General features: G+C 42.1%; 1 protein-coding gene across 1 annotated transcript in view; it reads left to right on the top strand.

The window, feature by feature from the left end:
* The first annotated feature begins 12,807 nt into the window (after positions 1-12,807).
* The window catches only part of LOC143983802 (uncharacterized), a 35,500-nt gene continuing 20,786 nt past the window's right edge, over positions 12,808-27,521 (top strand). Inside the window, exon 1 of the mRNA XM_077483902.1 lies at positions 12,808-12,919. Within this exon, the coding sequence (XP_077340028.1) occupies positions 12,856-12,919 (64 nt within the window). The 5' untranslated portion in view covers positions 12,808-12,855. The remainder of the gene's footprint in view (positions 12,920-27,521) is intronic.

The following is a 27,521-nucleotide window of genomic DNA, read 5'->3' as shown; positions in this document are numbered from 1 at the left end:
TTATTATGTTTACTTTGTTTGTTAATATGTTTACACCTTTAACATATATTTACACGTTTCACATTGGAAAAAGCATAACATTTAAAAAAAAATGTATTCCATTTGTAAATAACTTTTGAATTCTTTGTACCATTGCTCACAGCTGAAGTAAAAACAAAACAGTTAGTGCCCGTTCACACTACCGCGACTTGTCAGGCGACTTAGCCGCCTGACAAGTCGCGCTCCGTTCTGTACTATGGAACCGTTCTAATAGGAGCGACTCAAGTCGCTCCGACTTAGAAAAAGGTTCCTGTAGTATTTTCAGGGCGACTTCAGGCGACTTGCATTGACTTCTATACAGAAGTCATTTTGCAAGTCGCCGCTGAAGTCGTGTGCAGGTCGCGTCTGTGAGTCGCGCTGCAAGTCGCGTCGCCCCTGTGTGAACGGGCACTTACGGTAGGTATCTGCAATTGGTATCGGTGCATCCCTAACAACAAAATTTCCCTATAATTTTCTGCTTGTTCCAACTTTAATGGGGAAAACAATCTCTTAATGGGGAGGCAATGTCAACATTTGACGAAGGGGAAAGCGTACCAGCCCAAATTTTTCTGCTGAGTGGGTGGCTTGTTTCTGGTGAGCTTGGCAAGCATTAACAAGATTCAGTAACTATTTTCTTTAGGATGAATTCTGGATTACATCTGTAGCACACCCTACATAGGAGATGCAAACGAAAGGGATCCCCCACTCCTGCACAGCCAGGCACACCGATTCTTCACAAGCTCCAGAAATAGACAACAGTCTGTGACTTTTTATGTTTTATTAGGGGGTTTCAACTTGGATAGGGATGGGAGATTATGGGATGCCCACTTGACTTCAACAACTTCAGAGACAACTTCCTATATACAGTCTCTACTGTATATATAGTCTCCACTTCTTCAGCCACCTGCACACACGTGGTTCATCCTCCTCTATTCAGTTTCTGCTGGCTCACTCCTTGAGGGGAGCTGACAAGGCCTGATGTCAGCTCAGCCACAGCCCATTACAGGCAGGAACTTGCAGTCCCTCAACAGTAGCACATTGTAGTGACACAGCTTACACTTTCTCCTTCCCTTCCTTTGTGGTCACTGAGCCCAGCACCACTTCTTCAGGCAGTGCCAACCCACCTGGCTGCATCTGCTCCATTACACCAGTCCACTCGAATGACTCTTCAACAGCCCACCTGGCTGACTCTCAGGAGATCTCTAGCGAAAGGTCCGAAGCACACCTCTGTCCTCAAAGGGAACTGGTTACATGTGGTAGTCTTCCCAATTTGTCCCCACTGTGCTACTCACTCTGTCCTCTCTTGCTCCCATGCCTCCAGGAAAGACTTCCTCCCTTGTTTTATAGCAGGATCCTTCCAGCACCCGAGCCTCAGCCCAAGGTAACCCCCCCGGACTAGGGGGTACCCCTGACAGCCACCGACAGCCTCCTCAGCACTACATCTCTGTCTGACTTATATCTATTTATGAGGGCGACTCAGTCCCCTGCCAGCCCACTATTTGGGATTGGCTGAGGCCTCATAAATATTAATTACAGCCCCTCCTAACTCCCACCCTCTAGCCCTAGAACAGTGATGGCGAACCTTGGCACCCCAGATGTTTTAGAACTACATTTACCATGATGCTCATGCACGCTGCAGTGTAGCTGAGCATCATGGGAAATGTAGTTCCAAAACATCTGGGGTGCCAAGGTTCGCCATCACTGCCCTAGAACATTCGTCAATCTTCCAGACCAGAGGGAAGTGCCAGAGAGAGCTGCCAGATGAGTCATCTAGCCCTGACTCACTGAACCCTGACCCAGCTTCCATAGCTCAGGCTTAGAATTTACCTACTCTAAACTCTAACATATCCTACACTACTTCTAGCACACACTAGAGGGTGCTACACTTCTCTGGAGTTACTGATAGCCACAGCGAAAGATTCATCCATCTGGACTTTCTATCATGGATGGAAGAATCAACCAGATTTTTTTTCCATTGACCTCAGAGGCTAAAAAATAAATAAAAAAATGTCTGTACCTGGTGAAAATGTTCTTAGTCTGAAAAATTAAAATAAATGCAGCCATCACATCTAAGGACTGATAAACTGCAAAATATTAATTAAGAATTTTCTGGGTTTAGAAAAACCTTAGGTCAGGTGAGGTCATATACGGTATCATGACACTGGCGTATGTATATAGAAATGGACATTTACCCAGCAGCTGATTGGTTGCTCACAGTTTAACACTTTCACTGCCAGGTCCATGTGCTGTACAGACCTAAAAAGTGCCCGCAGGTGGCCAAGTCTGTATGCCTTACAAACCTCATTTCTCCCTCTCCTATAAGCTTATGGTCACTTCAATGACCATAAGCTATTATCAGAATTATTCAGCAGACTCTTTACGGAGACGCACAGGTGTTCCATGCATCTCTGTGCAGGCTGTCCCATTGATGTCATTTGGGATGTAGCACCTGCAAAAACAGAGTTGGTGCTCCCAATTTTACATCCATGTAGGTCCGCATGTATGTCCCTGAGCTCACTTTGTCTGCGTTTGGGGTTATGTACCCACACAGATGTCAGATTGAGAACAGCAGCTATGCCTGTGCAGCTATTGCATCCCAATTGGCATAAATGGGTCTGTGCATCCCTGCGCAGGTAAACATGGCCCTCCATGGGCGTACACTTTAGTATGCCACATGTGAATGAGGCTTTAGTAGTAACTTAGTAGGAATTTTGTAAGTTATGTTGTGTTTATGTGCACAAATAATGATTTTAGTGTATTGTTAGTGAAAATTGCGATATGCTGAACATTTGCGCAATTATTGCGAGGCCAAAAAAATCATTAGCACTTTTTTTTATTCTACAGGTCATGTTCTTTCAGAAAATGTCTAGGTTGAGGGGTCTTTTCAAATTCTGAAAGCTGTAAGTGAAAAATGGTAAATTGTTTTTATTTACAGTTTTGTGTACCTTCAGTTTTCACCATTTCACAAAAAGGGGCAATTTAAAATGTACAAATATTTGTTATTTATTAACTCAATACAGTTTTAACTTTTATATTTGCTAGGAATTTAGCAGGAATTTTGTAAATTTTGCCACGTATGAAAACACTATTAATGATTTTTGCATATTTTTAGCAAAAATATAGTTTTGATAAACATTTACGCGGGGCCTAAAAAATCAGTAACACCTTCTTTTTATTCCAGAGGTCATTTGATTGCAGAAAATATATGGTTTTGGGGGTCTTTTACAAACTCTGAGCCCGGGTTCACACATGTGCGTTGCGAATTGAAGCTCCGGTTTCACTGTGAAGATAAAAATCAGTTGTTCAGAGGTTCCTCTGCGTTTTAGTTGCGGATCAGTGAGCAGGGATAGGGGGGAAGGTGTAGTGAGGAGAAGGAGAGAATTCGTGTTCAGAACGGAATGCATCTGCGAATCAGATGTGTTCCCATACAAGATAATGGGTTGTAATTTGAACCGCAATGCCCAGAAAACGCACACGTTTTTTGTGCAATGTGCAGTGCAAATGCAACGCACATATGTGAACCAGATGTATTCAAATGAATGTATTTTAAAATGTCCTGCGAATTGAATGCGGTGTAAACCACATCTAATTCGCATAGGTGTGAACGGGGGCTAAAAGTAAGTGAAAAATAAAAACCTCCAGATTTCTAGAGAAATTCTTGGGTATGTTTGATTTTCACCATTTTGAAAAAAGGCGCAATTTTAAATTTACAATGATTTGTTATTTATTAACTCTACACAGGATAAGCTTTTATATTTAGCAAGAATTTAGCAGGAAAATGTTATGTTTTTATCTGCTAATAATGGTTTTAGTGTATTTTTAGCAACAATATTGATTTGATAAACATTTACGTAAATACCGCAGGGCCTAAAGCCTCGTACACATGTTTGGATTTTTCAACTGGAAATGTGTGATGACAAGCTGACCGTTTGTTTGCTCCATCAGACAACTGTTGGCCAACTTTCCGTGGACAAATGTTGGATAGCAGGTTTATCAATTTTCCATGGACAAATGTCTGTTGTCAGATTTTCCAAGCGTGTGTACACAAGTCTTTTGAAAAAAAAAAAAGTACAAACACATATGCTCAGAAGCAAGGACGAGCCAGAAGCAATCGGTTTTGTAATCTAGCGTTCGTAATGGAGAATTAACATTCGTGACGTGGCAAATTCTGAAATCTCGAAATGCAGAGCACATTCTCTTTTCTTTAATGGGATAATAATGAAGCTGCTTTGTTGGTTATATTGATGGTGTTATTGCAAACGAATTTTCAAATGCTTTTTTTTTCTAGTGATATCAAGAATAATATTATTATGCTTTTTTTATTTTTTATTTGGGCAGGTTACCACAACAACATTATCCCATAGTTTTTAAGATCAAAGATGCAACTATGTTGGTGTCCCTTGTTAATTTTAGATTGTATTTATTAACCACTTCAGGACCGCCGTATTGCCAATGTACGTCAACACAATGGCACAGGCAGGCATAATCACGTAAATGTACGTGAATGCCTTCTAGCGGGTGGGGGGTCCGATCGGACCCCCTCCCGCTAGATACGGCGGTCCCTTTCGGTGCCGGAGCGATCGGCGATGAGGGGATGGCCGTTGGTTTCCGCCCATCCCCTCTCGATCGCTCCTGGCCAGTGACGAACTTCCTCCCCTGTGAAAATGTAAACACAGGAGGAGGAAGTGATGTCACACTCCTCGTGGCGGTCTTTTTGAACCGGACAGCGAGGAGTGAAGACGCAAGTAAGTGCACCAACAGTCCACTGACACATAGGTACACACAGGCACACATTTCACCCCAGTCACCCCCCGATCACCCCCCCGATCGGCCCCCCGCCCCCCCCAGTCACAGTGTCACTAATGCAGTGTTCATTTATTTATTGATCACTACATTTAGTGTCAGTTGTGACTGTAAAAAGTGTCAGGGCAGCTAGTGTTAGGCCCCTTTAGGTCCAGGGTAGCCCCCTACCCCCCCCTAATAAAGGTTTAACCCCTTGATTGCCCTCCCAGTTAACCCTTTCACCCTCTTTTACCAGTGTCACTAAGCGATCGTTTTTCTGATCGCTGCAATAGTGTCACTGGTCCCGCTAGGAAGCTAGTTTTTTTTTTAGGTTCAACGCCAGGTTTTTATACCGTTAGGTACCCCGATATATAACCTAATAAAGGTTTTAACCCTTTGATTGCCCCTAGAGTTAACCCTTTCACCAGCGATCGCTGCATAAGTGTCACTGGTGACGCTGGTTAGCCAGTTAGTTATTTAGTTATTTAGGTTCCCCGTCAGCTTTTTATAAAGCTTCAGGTACCCCCATATAAATACCCAATAAAGGTTTTAACCCCTGATTGCCCTTAGTTAACCCTTTCACCAGTGATCACCGTATAAGTGTTACGGGTGACGCTGGTTTGGTAGTTCGCTTTTTATAGCATCAGGGCACCCGCCATTTATTACCTAATAAAGGTTTAACCCCCTGATCACCCGGCGGGTGATATAAATTTGGTTTTAGGGTCAGAAAGGGTCTGCGTCGCCCCAGGCAGTGCTAGGTTAGTGCCAGCACCGCTAACACCCACGCGCAAAGCATACACCTCCCTTAGTGGTATAGTATCCGAACAGATCAATATCTGATCTGATCAGATCTATACTAGCGTGCCCAGCAATTTAGGGTTCTAAAAAAACGCATTGTTAGCAGGATCAGCCCAGATACCTGCTAGCACCTGCGTTTCGCCCCTCTGCCCAGCCCAGCCCAGCCCAGCCCACCCAAGTGCAGTATCGATCGATCACTGTCACTTACAAAACACAACACACATAACTGCAGCGTTCGCAGAGTCAGGCCTGATCCCTGCGATCGCTAACAGTTTTTTTTGGTAGCGTTTTATACAGTCGCTGACAGGCTAGGTGCTTTTTTACCTGTGAGTCTCACTACTGTACCCCTAAATTTAGAGCCCAAAATGGCAAAGCGAAGGTACACTAGTGAAGAGGCCTACACGTTTCTGAGCATGACAGATAGTGAAGAGGAAGACACTGATCTGTCAGAATCAGGCTCAGAATACGAACCTGTAGAGGACAGCGCCTCCATGTCAGATAGCTCTGACGACGAAGAAGAGGTCCCTGCTATTGTCAGGCGTACCCGACCCCGATTTTCTGATGTTGTTGAGGTGCAGGAACCGCAAGTCCCTCGTATGGAGTATAGAGCCAGTACTAGCGCCGCTCATCCTTTTGGTGAACTGGCAAGCACCAGCGGCCTAGTACACCCTGGACGTACATCCAGCACTGCAGTATCACGTGGTGACGTGGCGAGTCCCATAAGTGCAGTTCAAGCTGGCGAGGTGGCAAGCACAAGTAGTGTCCCGCTGCCACCAAGAAGAAGAAGACAAAGACAGGCCCGTCGTACCCATAGTGCCCTTCCTGCAGAATTCGCCTATCCCAATTGGGTGCCCACCACTTCTGCAGAACCCGTACTTCCCCCATTCACTGCCCAACCCGGTATTCAGGTGGATACAGATGATTTTACGCCACTCGATTTTTATTCTCTGTATCTCACGAAAGATCTCTATAGATCTATTGTGGACCAAACCAATTTATATGCTGGTCAACGCATCGCCGCTAATCCCCAGTTGCCGTCTCTTGCCAGAGATTGGAAACCAGTTACGGTTTCCGAATTTAAGTCGTTTCTGGGCCTTTCCCTCAACATGGGCACACATAAATTTATGCGGATGCGGGCTTATTGGTCCACGCATCCGGCTGACCACATGCCCGTGTTCTCTAACTCCATGCCCAGGGCACGATACGAGCAGATCTTGCGGTTCTTGCACTTCAGTGACAATGAACTTTGTCGTCCACGTGGAGACCCTGAATACGATCGGCTCTACAAAATTCGGCCCCTCATAAACCACTTCAACCAACGTTTTGCAGACTTCTTTACTCCCCAAAAAGTTGTCTGCGTTGATGAGTCCCTGGTTAAGTTTACTGGTCGCTTGTCATTCAAACAGTACATTCCCAACAAGCGTACCAGATACGGGGTCAAGCTCTATAAGTGCTGTGACAGGGCCACAGGCTATGCATGGAGCTTTATGGTTTATGAGGGTAAAGATAGTTACGTAGAGCCGGAGAACTGCCCTGATTACATAGGAAGCGCTGGCAAGATAGTGTGGAAATTGGTGTCACCCTTATTCGGAAAGGGGTACCACTTGTACGTGGACAACTATTACACCAGCGTGCCACTGTTTAGTCATTTATTTGATAATCAGATTGGAGCATGTGGCACCGTGCGACCTAATCGCCGGGGCTTTCCCCAGCGGCTTGTAGATTCCCGTCTTAGGCTGGGGGAGAGAGCCTGCTATCGGTGTAATAATTTGCTCGCTATGAAGTGGAGGCATAATAAGAATGTTTTCGTTCTTACCTCCCTTCATGCAGACACGACGGTCCAAATTTCTACGGCGACTGGTATTGTGGAGAAACCCCTCTGTGTCCACGAATATAACAAAAATATGGGAGGGGTGGACCTCAATGACCAGATGTTAGCGCCGTATCTAACTTCCCGTAAGACCAGACGCTGGTACAAAAAAGTGTCTGCTTACTTATTTCAATTGGCTTTGCTGAATGCTTTTGTGCTATACAAAGCTTCAGGCGGAACATTAACCTTTCTTTTCTTCCAAAGAGAGGTTGTCACAGAGCTTCTGTTTCCAGACGGTTCTGTACCTCACCATTCCCAACCAAATGCAGTAAGCCGGCTGTATGAGAGGCATTATTCTTATGTCCTCCCGAGTACCCCTACCCAACGAGCCCCCCAAAAAAGATGTCGTGTCTGTAGCAAGCGCGGATATAGGCGTGACACCCGTTCTTATTGTCCACGCTGTCCTGGCAATCCTGGTCTTTGTCAGGGTGAGTGTTTTGAACGCTACCATTCACTAGTGAAGTATTAGCGTAGGGTACAGCATTTCACAGGCTAGGCACACTTACACAGGGTCTCCCAAGATGCCATCGCATTTTGAGAGACCCGAACCGTTACAGTTACAGTTTACAGTTCAAAAAAAAGTGTATAAAAAAAAAAAAAAAAAAAAGTAAAATAAAAAAACCAAAAAAAATATAAAATATAAAAACCAAAAATAGTTGTCGTTTTATTGTTCTCTCTCTCTCTCTCTCTCTCTCTCTCTCTCTTCTCTCAAATTTTTTATACTTTACTGTTTACTGTGTTATTGTTAACCATTTTTCATGTTTTCAGGTACGCCATTCAGCTGCAGCGTGGATTTATTTATCTTGACAGCAACAGCGTTTGCTCCCACGATACATAAAGCCGCGACTCCAGTGCTGTAGGAGGTGATTTCACCACCACAGTTAAAAAAGAGCATATATGCCGAAGCATGGGGGCATAAGGGGTGGAGGAGCGATTTTGCTCCTAATGCCGCGTACATACGGTCAAAATTCCGACAGGGGGCTTGCCCATGGAAAAGTTTGAACGTATGTACCCGGCATAACTTTTTTGCGGGAGGATGCCCCCATGCTTCGGCATATATATATTTTAGGCACAGGTTGTGTTAAAAAATGTTTTATTTTTTACTGTTTTTTTTGGCAATTGCTTTGCAGTTATGGTATGGTAAGGTTTTACTGGGATGTTACTTTGTTTTAACGTTAACCATAATTTGCTTAGCAGGTACGCCATTCAGCTGCAGCGCGGATTTATTTATCTTGACAGCAACAGCGTTTGCTCCCACGATACATAAAGCCGTGACTCCAGTGCTGTAGGCGGTGATTTCACCACCACAGTTAAAAAAGAGCATATATGCCGAAGCATGGGGGCATAAGGGGTGGAGGAGTGATTTTGCTCCTAATGCCGCGTACATACGGTCAAAATTCCGACAGGGGGCTTGCCCATGGAAAAGTTTGAACGTATGTACGCGGCATAACTTTTTTGCGGGAGGATGCCCCCATGCTTCGGCATATATAAATGGTGCATGTATGTCCATCATTAGAAGTGGGTGGATGAAGGGAGGTATCTAATGGTGGGCATACCCACCGATCAATCTCTTTTTTTTCGTTCAGACAACATGACTCTCAGTAAATAGCTTGGGGTGTCTACTTTCCAAAATGGGGTAATTTGGGGGGGTTTTGTGCTATTTTGGCATTTTATGGCCTTTGCACCCTTAGAAATCCTGAAGGTGGTGATTGGTTTTCGGGATGCCGTGCGCGACTATACTCCCAAAAAGTCCCACACATGTGGTATCCCCGTACTCGGGAGAAGTAGCGGAATATATTTTGGGGTGCAATTCCACATATAACCATGGCATGTGTGAGCAATATATCATTTAGTGACAACTTTTTGTACATTTTTTATTTTTTATTTTTTTTAGTCATTATTCAATCCCTTAGGATAAAATAAATAAATATTCAATGGGCTCAACATACCCATCAGCAGTTTCCTTGGGGTGTCTACTTTCCAAAATGGGGTCATTTGGGGGGGTTTTGTGCCATCTTGGCATTTTATGGCCGTCAAAACTGTGATAGGTAGTGATAGGTAGTGAGGAGTAAAATAAAAAAATTATGCCCTTAGAAATCCTGAAGGCGGTGCTTGGATTTCGGGGTCCCGTACGCGGCTAGGCTCCCAAAAAGTCCCACACATGTGGTATCCCTGTACTCAGGAGAAGCAGCAGAATGTATTTTGGGGTGTCATTTCACATATGCCCATAGCATGTGTGAGCAATATATCATTTAGTGACAACTTTGTGCAAAAAAAAAAAAGTTTGTAATATTCCCGCAACTTGTGGCAAAATATAAAATATTCCATGGACTCAACATGCCTCTCAGTAAATAGCTTGGGGTGTCTACTTTCCAAAATGGGGTCATTTTGGGGGGTTTTGTGCTATTTTGGCTTTTTATGGCCTTCGAAACTGTGATAGGTAGTGAGGGGTGAAATCAAAAATTTGCACCCTTAGAAATCCTGAAGGTGGTGATTGGTTTTCGGGATGCCGTGCGCGACTAGACTCACAAAAAGTCCCACACATGTGGTATCCCCGTACTCGGGAGAAGTAGCGGAATATATTTTGGGGTGCAATTCCACATATAACCATGGCATGTGTGAGCAATATATCATTTAGTGACAACTTTTTGTACATTTTTTATTTTTTTTAGTCATTATTCAATCCCTTAGGACAAAAAAAATAAATATTCAATGGGCTCAACATACCCATCAGCAGTTTCCTTGGGGTGTCTACTTTCCAAAATGGGGTCATTTGGGGGGGTTTTGTGCCATCTTGGCATTTTATGGCTGTCAAAACTGTGATAGGTAGTGATAGGTAGTGAGGAGTAAAATAAAAAAATTATGCCCTTAGAAATCCTGAAGGCGGTGCTTGGATTTCGGGGTCCCGTACGCGGCTAGGCTCCCAAAAAGTCCCACACATGTGGTATCCCTGTACTCAGGAGAAGCAGCAGAATGTATTTTGGGGTGTCATTTCACATATGCCCATAGCATGTGTGAGCAATATATCATTTAGTGACAACTTTGTGCAAAAAAAAAAAAGTTTGTAATATTCCCGCAACTTGTGGCAAAATATAAAATATTCCATGGACTCAACATGCCTCTCAGTAAATAGCTTGGGGTGTCTACTTTCCAAAATGGGGTCATTTTGGGGGGTTTTGTGCTATTTTGGCTTTTTATGGCCTTCGAAACTGTGATAGGTAGTGAGGGGTGAAATCAAAAATTTGCACCCTTAGAAATCCTGAAGGTGGTGATTGGTTTTTGGGATGCCGTGCGCGACTAGACTCCCAAAAAGTCCCACACATGTGGTATCCCCGTACTCGGGAGAAGTAGCGGAATATATTTTGGGGTGCAATTCCACATATAACCATGGCATGTGTGAGCAATATATCATTTAGTGACAACTTTTTGTACTTTTTTTTTTTTTTTTTTGTCATTATTCAATCCCTTAGGACAAAAAAAATAAATATTCAATGGGCTCAACATACCCATCAGTAGTTTCCTTGGGGTGTCTACTTTCCAAAATGGGGTCATTTGGGGGGGGTTTGTACTGCCCTGCCATTTTAGCACCTCAAGAAATGAGATAGGCAGTCATAAATTAAAAGCTGTGTAAATTCCAGAAAATGTACTCTAGTTTGTAGACGCTATAACTTTTGCGCAAACCAAAAAATATACGCTTATTGACATTTTTTTTACTAAAGACATGTGGCTGAATAAATTTTGCCCTCAATGTATGACTAAAATTTAGTTTATTCGATTTTTCTTATAACAAAAAGAAGAAAATATCATTTTTTTTCAAAATTTTCGCTCTTTTTCCATTTATATCGCAAAAAATAAAAATCGCAGAGGCAATCAAATACCATCAAAAGAAAGCTCTATTTGTGAGAAGAAAAGGACGCAAATTTCGTTTGGGTGCAATATTGCATGACCGCGCAATTACCAGTTAAAGCAGCGCAGTGCAAAATTGGAAAAAGACCTCTGGTCCTTAAGGTATTTATTGGTCCGAGGCTGAAGTGGTTAAAATGCAACTGCCTACTCCCAAACTGTCATTTGAAGTAAAACACATAGCCAAGTATTATTCTACACAATTTTTTTTATTGTGCATTAAAAAAAAGAAAACAAATACAATTAGACATGCTATCTGCCAATAGAACTTAACCAAAAATGCATTCTGTGCATCCAAAAATCTAGAAAATATAACAAATCAAATCATTATTCAACCAAAAAAATTATGTCAAAGCAATAACTCCAAGACCAATAATAAATAACACGCTGTCTCCTCCGATTCTGCAACATGTCTGGTTGATATATATAGTGTATGTTTTGCGTATATATAGGTTTGATAAACGTTTGCGCAAATACCGCAGGTTCTGAAAAATTCTGAAAAAGCTGTAAGAGAAAAATGAAAACCTTCAGATTTTTGGAGAAGTTTGCATATTTATATTTTTGCGTATGTTCAATTTTCACCATGTTGCAAAAAAGGCGCAATGAATTTTTTTTTTTTGTTATTTATTAACTCAATACAGGTTAAGCTTTTATATTTTGTAGGGATTTAGCAAGAATTTTGTAAAATTAGCTGTGTCTTTATCTGCTAATAATGGTTTTAGTGTATTTTTTGTGAATATATAGGTTTAATAAACATTTGCTAAAATACCATGGGGTCTAAGAAATCAGTAGCACCTTCTTTTTATTTTAGAGGTCATATTCTTTTAGAAAATATATGGTTTTGAGGTCTTTCACAAATTCTGATAGCTATAAGGGAAAATTAAAACCTTCAGATTTTTTGAGAAATTTGGAAATTGCCACTTTTGTCTGTTCAATCTTCACCTTTTTTGCAAAAAGGCACAATTTAAAAGTTAAAAATATTTGTTATTTATTTAACTCAATACAGGTTAAGTTTTTATATGTAGTAGGAATTTTGTAAAATTTGCTGTGTATTTATCCACTAAAATCATGATAGTAGATTTTTAGCAAAAATATAGATTTAAAAAATATTTGTGCAAATATCGTGAGCCCTTAAAAATCAGTAGCACCTTCTTTTAATTCTTAATAACTTTCAGAAAAGATATGGTTTGGGGGGGGGGGGGGGGGGGGTCTTTTACAAACTCTGAAAGATAAAAGTGAAAAATAAAAAAGCAAAGGAAAAATTGCAAAAATGGTCTGGCCACCTGAGTGTAAAAATGCAGCACAAGGCCTGGCAGCGAAAGGGTTAATCACCAAAGCAGCTCGCTTTCAAATCTGTACTTCTTCCTGCGAAGAAGAGTCGTAAGAATAATTCCCTTTCTGCATGAACACACAAGTTTGTTTCCTGGTACTCTAATATATTCATTGCTTTCTTTGTTTCCTTACAGCAGTTTTGTAGAAGAAAGATGAGGGTTCTTATACCATCCTTTATTGTATTCCTTCTCTTACTACAGATCATTACAGCTGAAGGTAAGAAAATTACATGGATCTTTTTTATATTAATGCAAAGTATCTTTATGAGACATTGCAACTGATATTATCAAACTACATCAATCTATTAAAGTTACCACTGTGTAATGAGTATGAGACTTCAAAGCTTTAAAACATGAATGTCGCATCTTACTGCTATAAACAATTTTGAAACCTCTTAGCATTACCCACCCTACTGTTATAAAAATCATTTATTGCCACACTGATTTACTGCTGCTGTGTGAGAGATAACTTCACAATTAGGGAGGTGTTTCTGCTTCTGCCCATCAACTGTGAACTGTCTTACTATCAAAATAAGGGTGAAAAGCAAACACCAGAGGGCCTTACTTATATACAGTATAACAATGAGCTGTAATCTGAACAAAAAAAAAAAAATTACTTTTATATTTCAGTTATTAAGAATGAAAAAATGAGAAAATACTTTAGATAAGAGGAAATCCAATTTAATGATTAAAGGCTTAGTTATGCTTTTTATTTTTGAACTGTTTAAACCAGCTCAGTCTTCATACTGCACTAAACTAAAGGTGTATTGAAGGAATAATTTTTTTATATACTTATTTTTATTATTTGTAAAATTTAAAAACAACTTTTGATAAATTAAACAAATTTAAGCTTGGATTCTACTTTACATGGTTGTAAAAAATGTTTTAATACATTGTAGGGAAACTCAAACAATTTATTTCTTTATTTTTATTTATTATATAAAAATCTATTTGCTCTATTTTTGCTCCGTTAAATTCTACTGTTATTGAAAAAGACAACCATAGAAAATAAAATAAAGTTTCAGTTCCCCCTTTAGTTCCAGTTTGCGGTAGAGACTGTGGTTCCAAAATAATACTGTACAAGTGAACATGATGGAAGAGGGCAGAGTGGGGTACTTAATTTCAAAAGTTAAAGAGGCCTTGCCACTTGACCTGGAAGTGTAGAATTCTTCCATGGCTGAGCATCGGAGGACTTTCTGCTTTTCAGTATGCCGGCCGCTGGAAAGATTAGCATATAAACTCTTCTTTTGTAGATGACAAAAGGCCCTGTGTCGACACATTTACTTTAAGAAAATTATATTAAAGAGGAGGTCCAGCCCCCCCATGAAAAAATTGAAAGTCAGTAGCTACAAATACTATAGATGCTGACTTTTAATATTAGGACACTTACCTGTCCTAAAATCCAGCGATGTTGGCACCCCAGCCGATGTTTTCATCAGCTCACGGGTGCTGCCACCACCATTGCCCGTAAGGCTTCACTGCCGGTTCCCTACTGCGCATGCGCAACTTTCAGCATAACCTTGCTATCGGATGAGATGAGCGCGATCATACGGTAGTTTGAACATTCTTTTGCACTGCTCTTCTTTGGTATGTAAACAGACCTCTTCCAGTCCTGCGGCCATTGTTGAGGTGTCCACATTTGTTGTCATATTGAGTGTAGCATTTTAAAAGCACCATCTTTTAGGATTTTAAATATCTTAGCTGGGATACCATCACTTCCTCTAGCTTTGGTATTAGCAATGCTTTCTAAGGTCCACTTGACTTCACTCTCCAGTAGGGTTGCACAGATACCACTTTTTTAAAAGCAAGAACAAGTACCAATACTTTTTTTCAAGTATTCGCCGATACCGATTACCAATAATTTTTATTGAAAATGTTATGATCATAACAAGAATAGGAAGCAATGTTATGCAAGTGAACAATACATTCCAAATCCTGCGTTTACACTTGTGTATATCTTTCTCTAATCGCATATGCTAACATAGCATTCTAACGCATTGTTCTTAGAAACTCAACCAATGTCATAACTTTTTTGCCATACAGTATAGCTTTAAGTATTACAATAACTGATCAAGCATTGCCACTCTCATCCCCCTGGATGCCCCAAAGGGATCACACTGCATCCCAGGGGATGAGGTCACAAGGCTCTTGAACATATCTTTCAGAATGGTACAACATTACATTACTTTTGTAGGGTAAGTCATACAATTCAGGATTCTCTTCTTATGATTGTTCACATTAAAGTATAACTATCGGAGGAAGAGTAAACTTAAAATAAAACAAAAAAATGTATGTGATGTTAAAATTGGAGAGAGTTATAGAGTAGGATGTATGTGTAAGTGTCATGCAATTCAGTTAAATGTGGACTTGAAATGGGGATTGTTATTTAGGTTTGTTAATTTCATCTCAGTCTATGCAAGGTTTCCAGGAAGGGTATTTTGAGTGGTAAGGTAAGTGCCTTGAGAGGCAGCAAACATTACTTCAAAGGTGATATGTATATTAGTGGTTCTAATTACTTCTATAAGAGTTGGAATTCCAATGTTTTTCCAACGTCTTACTAGTTCCAGTCGTGCACTTATGAGAATGTCAGAGACGATGCTTCTCAGAGGAGGAGGGACTGTATCTATTTCCAAGGAAAGGGTGGCCATATCTGGGTTTTTAGGGGGTTGGGAGACAGTTATTTGTTTTATGAGGTTGAAAATAGCAGACCAATAGGTTTGTACAAGTGGGCAAGCCCAAAATATATGAATCATCGAGCCCTTATGGCCACATTGCCTCCAACATAATGGAGATGATTGGGGATTAAAACCAGCTAATCTTGTAGGAATTAGGTACCATCATAGACATATTTTTTTGGAGAGTTCCCACAAGTTGACACTCTTTGTGGCTTTATATATAGACGTGATTGATAATTTCCATTGTTCAGGTGTATAAGATGCCATTAAGTCTATTTCCCATGTTTTCATGGAGGGGGTTTTGGTAAATATCGATTTTTGGGGTAGAAATTGTAGAATAAGGATATGCCTTTCATTGAGGTATTATGGTTTGTAAAATATAAAAACATTCTACAAGGAATTGTAATGGAAGAACTGGTGATGGATTACATTAGATGTGAGATTTGAATATATGTGTACTGATCTTTGAGTTCTAGTCCATATTCCATCTGAACTGTTCTAAAGCTTTTAAGTGAAGGGCCTATTTGAAGGAGAGGTGGGTTATAAATTATAATCAGAGCTTCAAGCATTTCGGGCGGAAAAGAGGTAGAGGCTGCGACAGAGTGGAAAATTTGGTTTAGATGTGGGGATAACAAAGTCTTAAATTCCTTGTAGTATTCCCCATGGAAGTGATCAGGACCTAGTGATTTGTTTAGAGGGATAAACTCTATACATTTACATATCACTCACTCGTTGAATGGCAGATTTAGGGATTGGAGCTGGGTTGGTGACAATTTCGGTATGGATAACATTGCTAAAAATTGGTTAATAGCTTCTGCAGTAGGTTGGATTGTTGAAGGGTCATCTTTTAAGTTATACAATGTTCCGTAGTAATAGCTAAAAGCGTCTGCTATTTTTTGGGGATGGTATTTTTTTCGTTTAGTTCCAGGATGAAGTATATAGGTGTAGCGGCGGGCTCCTGAAGAGCACGTGCTATGCTTTTTTCAAAGTTAAACTCTACCTAAACTGCAGTTAGGTTTGGGTTTACTTGTCTAAATTTGACTTTGGCATCATTCTGACTGGATTGTGAGATGTTCAGCCTAGCCACAGGGGGTACTGTCTCTGGTGGCAGGCGTGGAGCTATGGCCTGGTCAGGTGCTTAAATTACTCTCTCTCCGCGCCAGGTCCGTGGGAGTGGCCCTCTCGCTGTGCCCTCTTGGAGAGGGTATTTAAGATGCAGACGTCATGTGGTTCGGGGTTCCGGTCCAGTATGATGTGCTGATTACATAGTCCTGGTCCTCCTGACCAGCCCCCAGGAAGGCTATGGTCTGGGGTGCGGATCCACCCGACTTTAATGCCTCGGGGCTGGCTAGCCCAAGGCAAGGAAACTAAAGGAGGATTCTGAGGTGGTTGGGAGCTGTCTCCGGTTCAGGAGAGACCCATTGTACTTCAAGCATTCCGGGGGAGGACTCTTTAGAAGAACACCACGTACGGGTTGGTTTTCTTAACAAGAGCCTGGAAGGACTGAAGTAACCGAGAGAATCCGGTCTTGTGGATATCGCCAAGCAGGCTGAAAGATCCAGGTATCCTACAAGTGTTCTAAAGCTGAGTTCTGCAACAAAGTCTGTGACAAAGGCTTTGTTCCTGAGTAAGCACCTTGTTGGCTGCTAGGCCTTATGAGAGAGGGACTGTCCAACCTGAGTGCTTATCCAGCTGCGATTGCTATTCTCTGGATGCAGCCAAAGTAAGCAAGTTCTTTAACGTTTTTGGACTTTGATATTGAGAGTACCTGAACTTCCTTTCCAACCCTCTGATCTCAAGTTGAAAGACTGTTCAATGGTTTGAGTTTTGCAAATAAAATCCCTTCAAGTGGATCTATTGTCAGTCTCAAGTTACTGGGTCACCTACCATGGGACATCCCCTAGACATGCAACAAGGAGAAGCGGAAGGTAACGGTAAGCCCAAAAATAACCAGCAGCTCCTTTGGGGATTAGTGCTACATAGGGTATCTTGGTTTTGTATCTATGGCCTCTAAGGTTCTGCACTAAAAGTTTGCCTGCCCTATTCCCATTGACATAGTATGTCATCTGTAGTCTCTTGGCTGTTTTTTCAAAATTTTCTAATAGAAGGAGTCTAAGGTTAGATCTAAGTTGCGTTAATTTTAGGGAGAGGGCCAGGGAAGGTTTAAGTTTATTCGAGTAGGGATGAGCTTCGAGTTTGAGTCGAACTCATGTTCGACTCGAACATTGCCTGTTCGCCTGTTCAGCGAACAGTGAACAATTTGGGCTGTTCGCAGCAAATTCGAAAAGCCGGAACACCCTATACAAGTCTATGGGAGAAATCTAAAGTGCTCATTTTAAAGGGTAATATGCAAGTTACTGTCCTAAAAAGTGTTTGGGGACCCAGGTCCTGCCCCAGGGAACATGGATCAATGCAAAAAAAAGTTTTAAAAACGGCAGTTTTTTCAGGAGCAGTGATTTTAATAATGATTAAAGTGAAACAATAAAAGTGTAATATTCCTTTAAATTTCGTAGCTGGGGTGTATCTATAGTATGCCTGTGAAGGGGCGCATGTTTCTGGTGCTTAAAACTGTCCCTGCACAAAGTGTCATTTGTGCAGGAAAAAAAGTCTTTTAAAATCACTTGCGGCTATATTGTCGGTCCCGTAATACAGAGAACACTCAATGAGTGTTCTCTGTATTAGCCGACAATTCATTCATTCATTGATTAAAAAAAAAAAAAAGCGTGCGGGTTCCCCTAAATTCAATCACCAGGCCCTTCAGGTCTGACATGGATATTAAGGGGAACCCCGTGTCAAATTTAAAAAAAAAATTGACATGGGGGTCCCCCCAAATATCCATACCAGACCCTTCAGGTCTGATATGGATATTAAGGGGAACCCCGCATCAAACTAAAAAAAAAATTGACGTGGGGTCCCCCTAAAAATCCATATCAGACCCTTTATCCGAGCACGTAACCTGGCAGGCCGCAGGAAAAGAGGGGGGGACGAGAGAGCGCCCCCCCTCCCTCCTGAACCGTACCAGGCCACATACCCTCAACCTTGGGAGGATGCTTTGGGGGTCTGTTTATTTTTTTATTTTTAATAAAGGAATTTTTCAAAAGTGTGTTTGTCTTATTTAACCATTTTTACACTTTCTTTGTGAAATGGTAGGGGTACTTTTATACCCCTTACCATTTCAAACAGGGGGGGGCGGGATCTGTGGGTCCCCTTGTTAAAGGGGGCTTCCAGATTCTGATAAGCCCCCCGCCCGCAGACCCTCACAACCACCGGTCAGGGTTGTGAGGATGAGGCCCTTGTCCTCATCAACATGGGGACAAGGTGCTTTGAGGGGTCACAGACCCCCAAAGCATCCTCCCAATGTTGAGGGTATGTGGCCTGGTACGGTTCAGGAGGGAGGGGGGCCGCTCTCTCGCCCCCCCCTCTTTTCCTGCGGCCTGCCAGGTTGCGTGCTCGGATAAAGGGTCTGATATGGATTTTTAGGGGGACCCCCACGTCAATTTTTTTTTAAATTTGACACGGGGTTCCCCTTAATATCCATGTCAGACCTGAAGGGCCTGGTAATTGAATTTAGGGGAACCCCTACGCTTTTTTTTTTTTTTTTTATCAATGAATGAATGAATTGTCGGCTAATACAGAGAACACTCATTGAGTGTTCTCTGTATTACGGGACCCGACAATATAGCCGCAAGTGATTTTAAAAGACTTTTTTCCTGCACAATTTACACTTTGTGCAGGGACAGTTCTAAGCACCAGAAACATGCGCCCCTTCACAGGCATATTATAGATACCCCCCAGCTACGAAATTTAAAGGAATATTACACTTTTATTGTTTCACTTTAATCATTATTAAAATCACTGCTCCTGAAAAAATGGCCGTTTTTAAAACTTTATTTTGCATTGATCCATGTTCCCTGGAGCAGGACCCAGGTCCCCAAACACTTTGTAGGACAGTAACTTGCATATTACCCTTTAAAATGAGCACTTTAGATTGTGAACGTTCGAGTCCCATAGACTTTAATAGGGTTTCCAAAGTTCACACGAAGTTTAGGTCTGTTCGCAGGTTCTGGTGCGAACCGAACAGGGGGGTGTTCGGCTCATCCCTAATTCTGAGCATCTATATTAGACATTTATTTTGTTAGTTCGGTAAATCGCTTCTGCCTCTGCCTCTTAGCTCTTGCTACAAACTGAATAAAGATGCCCCTTATAAATGCTTTATTGGGGTTCCACAATAAAAATGGGTTTTGTACTGAACCTACATTATCATTTAAAAAATGTTTCAAATGAGTATGGATCTTTTCCATTGTCTCCTTTTGTTGTAGTAGAAATGTGTTGACTCTCCACACTTGACTCAGATTGGAGGAAACCAAGTCTGCTATAAATGGAAGCGAAGTCAGACCACGTTATCGAATTTATAACAACCGATTTGGTTTGAAGCAGAACTTGCTGGTCAACTAAGAAAAGGTCTATTCTAGTGTAAACCAGCTTAGGTGGAGAAAAAAAAGTTAAATCTTTTTCACCATCGGGTAGGCATCGCCAGGTATCATGTACATTTTGTTTGTGGAAAGATGGTAGGACCATTGGACTATGAGGTTAAGTCTTGGATATAGAGTCTATTGTAGGATCCGGGGTGGCGTTGAAGTCTCCACAAACTACAAGTAGACCCTTTTGATATGATCTGATCTTTTTCATAAATTTGTTGAAGAAATGAACTTGGTGATTGTTGGGAGAGTAAACATTTACTATCGTATAAGTAGTAGAGTAAAAGTCACATAACAGTATCAGGAATCTGCTGTGAGGATCACGTATTTCTTTGTGCAATGTAAATGCCACAGGATCTCTGATAGGTATAAGAACGCCTCTGGTTTTGGAGTCTGCATTAGCAGTAAACACATAAGGAAAATTTTTATCTGAGCACCTTGGTGGGGCTTGTTTGCAGAAGTGAATCTCCTGAGCACATATTATGTCGCTATGGTTCAAAAGTGCTTCTTTCCATGAAATTTGACGTTTCACAGTGTGGTTAAGCCTTTTGGTGTTGATGGACAATATGGTAATTGTCATGACTTATAAGTAGGATCTATGCTTGTGAAAGGTAAGAGTTCCCCCTTATGCCCCTTGAGCTCTTTTTAGCAGTTGCAATTGAGGCCCTGATCAGTGATAGAGTTCCCCATTTAAGAAATTTGGTACAGTACTCACAGTGCATGGTATAGTTCCTAATTGGTCTTTGTAGAATCATCCAAGAGAAAAACACATTGTAGGTATTCGTGTTGCAGTCCATTAGCGGCTGAGCAACCCCTCTGTGTTCTTGGTGCTGTCTCCATCCAAAAAAAAAAAAAAGTGAGAGAATAAAACATAGAGATAAAAAAAGAAAAGAACATTGTAACATATAAAACAGCAAAAGGCACCTACTTGGTGCAAAGAGCATAGTGGGTGAGGATCACCCAAGGACAACATGCTGCTGCTAGGTACAACTGGAGGATAAGTTAAATTGTTTAGAATCTGTCACATTTTACTTAGGGACTAAGGGTTGATATAGACTATCCGGCCTCCTTTATGCGTGACATTTAGCATTTTTTGCCGTTACTTTTTCTACTCCTGTTCATGTTGACATGGAGTGCTGGTGGAGGTACTATCATTGTTTGGATCAGGAAGGATATCCCATTCTTTCAGGAGAGCAATCCCCTTTTTCAGGGATGTCACTGCGTAGGTATGATTATTTTTGGTGATGGAAATTTTGGTTGGGTAGCCCCATCTGTATGCAATTTTGTGATTGTGCAAAACAGTGTATAAGCTTTTCTTCTTTTGTAATTTATATTGCTACAGATCAGCAAAAAAATTGCAAGCTTTGGTATTGTGATGGAATTTGTTCCTGTTTCCTCATAGGTGACATAAGATGCTCTTTAACATGAAAGAAATGTAAATGAAGAAGTACATCTCTGGGTATTTGGTCTGACAGATGAGACGGCTTAGACAGGTAGTGAATCCTGTCGATAGCGACGTCTAAGTCTGTGAGACTTGGTAGGAGACATTTAAACATAGTAGCTGCATGGAGGCTCAGGTCAGATTGTTGCACTGATTCAGGGATCCCCCTTATTTTCAGATTATTCCTTCTGGACCTGTCCTCCATATCTGCTAGATTTGCTTTATTCCATTCATTTTCACCTTCCCTCTCATCATGGGCATCGACCAGATCATTCATTGTGGAAGCATATTCGTCCATTTTTGCCTTACTATGATCCACTCTGTTTCCCACTGCTTGTAGGTCTTTATTAAATCAGTGCATACACACAGCCATATCGGATTGAATTTTGCTCCGAAAGGACAAAAGCATGTCTTTTAGAACCATGTCCAGCACAGGTTGATTTTGTGTGGGGAAAAATTCTATTGACTCTGGCAGTTCCCTTGTGTCTTCCCCTGAATCTAAGGCTGGGCTCACTGCTGAGCTCAAACCAGTGCCATCCAGCCTAAGTTTTGTCTTGGTCGGGCTGCAGGATGATGGGGTAGGGGGATAAGAGTGCTGGCCAGTAGGGAATCTATTATTTTGGGAGTGATTGCCTTTTTTAGAGGCCTTTTTCTTTGAGGGGGCTGCCAGGCATAAATAGGCCTCTGTGCCATCCTGCCTACCTCCACAGCCATTAAATGAGAAGAAGTCTGTCAGGCACTGGGGCTTCTGATCAATTCGCCATTTTGCGGACATGATCTTGGGTCTCGCTGGGGGGGGGGGGGGGGGTGTTCAAACCATGGGGAGTGTTCAGATCAACCTTATTTGTGAAGTTCCTTTTGTCTTTTCTTGCTATCCTCTGAAAGTCTGAATTCAGTTGGGCATATTTTCCCCTTTCTCCGTTGCCTTTTGCCTTCCTTCTTTGTTCAGCTATTTGTAAGGCCTAATCAGACAGGCACTTTGCTTTCTTGCATTTCTTCTTTGGTATGGTTTTCATTTCTGCGTCTTGTACGATGTTACACACTCAATTCCATAGTTTCTCAGGCACTCTGTCTATCAGATCGAATCCCTTAAATCTGTTGGTCACCTCCACTGAGTATTCACAAGGGATTTGATTGAGATCATATCTGAAATGCCTAGTGGTGTTTCCTACTTTCTTCAATTTAAGCCTGAATTTTGCCATAAGAAGATCATGGTCTGAGCCACAGTCAGCTCCAGGTCTTGTTTTGACTGACTGTATAGAGCTTCTCCATCTTTGGCTGCAGAGAATATAATCAATCTGATTTCTGAATTGACCATACAGTGATGTCCATTCAGCATCAGAAGTTGGTGCATAAACTTGGATTATTGTGATGTTGAGTGGTTTGCCTTGGATACAGACTGAGATCATCCTGTAATTTTTGGGATTGCACCCCAGTTCTGCTTTGCTCACTCTTTTGTTGACTATGGGGGCTACACCATTTCTTCTAAGAGATTCTTGTTCACAGTAGTAGATATATTAGTGAATGAGTTTAATTCACTAATTTCAGTCCATTTTAGTTCACTACATCCAATTTACCCTGATTTATTGAACTAACATTCCGGGTTCCTATGCAGTATTCTTTACATCATCAGACTTTCCTTTTACTCATACCACCCACAGCTAAGAGTCCTTGAGGCTTTGGCCCAGCCATTTCATTCGTTTTAGATCTACTTGAAATTGCCCTCCTCTCTTCCCCAGTAGCACATTGGATACCTTCCAGTCTGGGGGACTCATCATCTTCCGGTGTCATATATATTAGCCTTTTGTTTCTGTTCATGAGATTTTCTTGGCAAGCATACTGAGTGGGTTTCAGTTTTCTTCTCCAGTGGATCACGTTTTGTCAGAATTCTCCACTGTGACCCTTCCGTCTTGGCTGGGCCTACATGGCATAGCTTGTAGCTTCACTGAATTACGCAAGCCCCTTTGACATATGATCCCTAATACTAATACTGATAATACTGTACACTGTATTAATGACGGTGATCAGGAGGGCAATCTGAAGGCAAAACTTTTCTTTTAGTTTTGGATAGAGTGCCGATGGATTAGAACACCTGTCATATTTTCAATAAAACAAGAAATCATCTGAATCATCGTATTATAAAAACATAAAAATTTTCTATTTTAAGTATCACAATAATACATAAACAGGTCATTACCATTTAGTCTTTTAGATAGTAGTCCTATACTATATATGTATACATTTAAAAGTGTTTTAATATTTCAAAGTTAGTGGGCTCCATTCACAAAACAGTGTTTCCCATTAAAAAATGCAGTAAAATAGTACTCAGTGTTTTTCAAAAGGTTTTTTGGCATCCACAAAAAATGCTACTAAAATACCGCTGGAGTTGTTTTATGATTTTGGTGTAGAGCCATTGTCAATCATGACACCCACCACCATCGCCACCCTGAAAAATGAAGAAAAAAAATGTCCACTCGTGCCAAAGTCTCCCGCTGTCTGACAGCTCCACTGTCTGGCAGATCTTAAATAACTAAGGGGTGGGGCCACCCAATGATGCCACTGGGTGACCCCTGCCCCCTTGTGATGTCACCAGCCAGGGGCATGTGCCCCTTAATGATTTAAGAACTGTCAGAAGGCAGGACCCTTCAGCGGGACCCTTTTTTTTTTTTTTCTGGATGGCGGTGACCGTAGACGTCATGATTCAAAATGGATCTACACTGGGGGGACACCTTTTTTATTTTTTAAATAAAGGGCTTGTAAAAAACTGTTTAATTGTCTTTTTTTACACTACACATTTTTTTGGGATGAATGAGTAGAAATACTATGTTCCCCATACTCATTCACAGGGGGAGGCAGGAACTGGGGGCCCCCTTGTAAAAAGGGGGCTTCCAGATTCCAATAAGCCCCCTGCCCATAGATCTCCACAACTGCTTCCCAGGGTTTTGGGGAAGACCCCCCCTTCCCTAAAACACTCCCCCCAAGTTGAGAGAATGTGGCCTGGTACAGTTCAGGAGGGGGATGCTCGCTCATCCCCTCCCAGTCATGGTTATTCAATAAGAGTTTGTCTGTCAGCTACCTGTCTCCATTTGTTCATCTCTAGAGACCAGCCAACTCTCACCTGACTGCTTTTATAATCCCTCCTCTAGCATGGCTCCACCCTAGCTCCTATCAGAGAACTCTATATTAACCTTTGCACTGCAGGCCAACCCTGCTGATCAACCTTTGTGTGTTTGGCTCCCTGTTTCCTGCCTACCGTGTGCTCTACAATTGTTTCTGTTACCGACCTTGGCGTGTTCTCTACTATTCTTGTCTGCTCGTGAACCTGACATTTTGGCTTGTCCCCGACTATCCCTGTTTGCCTGTGACTCTGAAACTTTGGCGTGAACTCTGTTGTCCTTGTCTGCTTGTGGCCCCGACCTTGGCTTATTCCCTTACTAACCCTATCCTGTTGCCTACTGTGGGCGAGAGCTGGGGGACCCTGGGGTTCGCGACCTGGCGCCAGTTGCAGCCCAGTCCATTCTCACCACTAGAGGCTCTGGTGAACACCTGCTGGCTCTTAGACTCTGCGCCCCAGGGAATCTTACGCTCTAACCCCCAGTGGGATCCATCTTGGTGTTCCAGTGTCCCTGCCTTCCTTACCACCTTGACTTCCATTTGCAGCAGTCAGCCGTAGGGTCAACTACCCTGCGGTGCACTCCTGATCTCAACGGTGTGTATCTGTCACCTAGCCTCAAGGTGACCTGACAGTTTGATCAGCCATAGACCCGGCTGATAGGGAAATCCCAGAACTTAGGGGATTCCAATAACATGTTGACTGCTGAACCACATTCAAAAAGATGTATTAAATATTTAAGCCTATAGTTTTAGCCATAGACAGGGGAGCAAGCGTATACAGTACACATGGTGAAGTAATTGCTCTCTGAGGCTTGGAGCCTAAAAACATTTATACAATTCTAAAAGGGGATGGGGGTCCCTTGTGAGGCTCTTTGTAGGCCTAATCAATTTGTTGGTTATTTACATTCAAAACAGATTGTCACTTCACACCTAGACGTCACTTCCAGGTTCTCTGGGAAAATGCCTTTTCATAGCTGGAGGTGTGAATGGCATTTGACCACAAACACAAGAACAGCTTACATCCTATAACTAAACATTTGTAAACAGTATCTCTGCTTAAACAGAATACATGTTTTGATAATCATAACTAAATGTTTGATAAATAAATGTCGAATCCATTTACCCGATCAATCCCATCTTTTGGTCAAATAAAAAATTGACCACATAACTAACAAAACATAAGATAACAGCACTATAACAAACAATTCATACACTGGTTGTGGACAGTTGGGTTCTTGACTATTCAGTGTAGAGATTCTTTTGGTGACAGTTAAAGCTGTGTAGGGCCTAACTAAATGTGAATATTAATTGTCAAGATAATGGGGAAGATGGAAAAAACGAAGTCTCATAACACATACAAAACCTAGCACAAATGGCATTTTAAAGAAAAGCAGATACAATTACAAATTCCTATCAATCGCTCCAGCATCTCTCTAACTGCCTAATCTTAGTTGAAATATCTATTTTTCTAGTTTATATTCCTCCTAATTTATGTACGCAATTTACTTCTGCAGAAAAACCTCATTTTGCTTTTTCAAGGCTAAACAAAAATATAAAAAATACAAAAAATATCTAAAATAAATTACACGTTGATCTAACAATGAACGCCAAGTCTTTAGTTGATTCCTCCGCTGTAACTTTGACAGCTAGTCTATAAGACTCCACTGCAACACCTTGAGAAAGCATACCATGTTCATACATAATCTTCTTTTCTTCAGGACTATCACAGTCCACATGACAAGAAACTTCCGGTAGGTGTGCCAATCTTTTTGAGTTTTGATTTTCTTTTTAGACAGCTGACATGATAAGTATCAAAGTTCTTCAGACATTTACAAAGCTTTTGAAAGCACTCTTTTCCATCAATGCTGTTTGTGGCTGATGTCATAAAGCCACGAAATCAGGGAGGAAATTTTTGAAGATGACGTCACTCAGATTGTTAGTCCAACATTTGATCATTAACAAAAATGCCCATAAAGCCATTGAGTTTTTACTGCTGAATAGTGATGGACGAACTTCCGACGGGACGTTTCGCGAACGCGAAACGCGAACGGACACAAACGTTCGCGAAAACGACCGTTCGCCGCGGGCTCCATTGACTTCAATGGGAGGCGAATTTCGCAAACCTTTAGGTCGAATTTGCGGCCACGGGGTAATTATTAGGGGGTAGCACGTAGTCCCACCACCTGGACAATAGCATAATACATGTATGAGGTGAATTTGGGATCGATAACTACAAGCATTTTTTTTTTATTTGGGAAATTGTTCTGACAATTCAGGACTATGGAGCTAATGAAGGCAATGGAGGAGAGGGAAGGTCAGGGACCAGGGTAGGCAAACAAGAGGGTGCAGGAGATACAGAGCACTGACAGCAGCACCGTAATACAGAGCACTGACATCAGCACCGTGACATACAGCGCTGACAGCAGCTCCGTGACATACAGCGCTGACAGCAGCTCCGTGACATACAGCGCTGACAGCAGCTCCGTGACATACAGCGCTGACAGCAGCTCCGTGACATACAGCGCTGACAGCAGCTCCGTGACATACAGCGCTGACAGCAGCACCGTGACATACAGCGCTGACAGCAGCTCCGTGACATACAGCGCTGACAGCAGCTCCGTGACATACAGCGCTGACAGCAGCTCCGTGACATACAGCACTGACAGCAGCTCCGTGACATACAGCGCTGACAGCAGCTCCGTGACATACAGCGCTGACAGCAGCACCGTGACATACAGCGCTGACAGCAGCTCCGTGACATACAGCGCTGACAGCAGCTCCGTGACATACAGCGCTGACAGCAGCTCCGTGACATACAGCGCTGACAGCAGCTCCGTGACATACAGCGCTGACAGCAGCTCCGTGACATACAGCGCTGACAGCAGCACCGTGACATACAGCGCTGACAGCAGCTCCGTGACATACAGCGCTGACAGCAGCTCCGTGACATACAGCGCTGACAGCAGCTCCGTGACATACAGCACTGACAGCAGCTCCGTGACATACAGCGCTGACAGCAGCTCCGTGACATACAGCGCTGACAGCAGCACCGTGACATACAGCGCTGACAGCAGCTCCGTGACATACAGCGCTGACAGCAGCTCCGTGACA

This window comes from Lithobates pipiens, unplaced genomic scaffold (genome assembly GCF_037356315.1).
Source record: "Lithobates pipiens isolate NorthernLeopardFrog02 unplaced genomic scaffold, aLitPip1_a1.2 Scaffold_1, whole genome shotgun sequence".
Taxonomy (NCBI): domain Eukaryota; kingdom Metazoa; phylum Chordata; class Amphibia; order Anura; family Ranidae; genus Lithobates; species Lithobates pipiens.
Note: the sequence above shows the minus strand (reverse complement) of the source record. Positions and strands in the feature narration are given on the sequence as shown.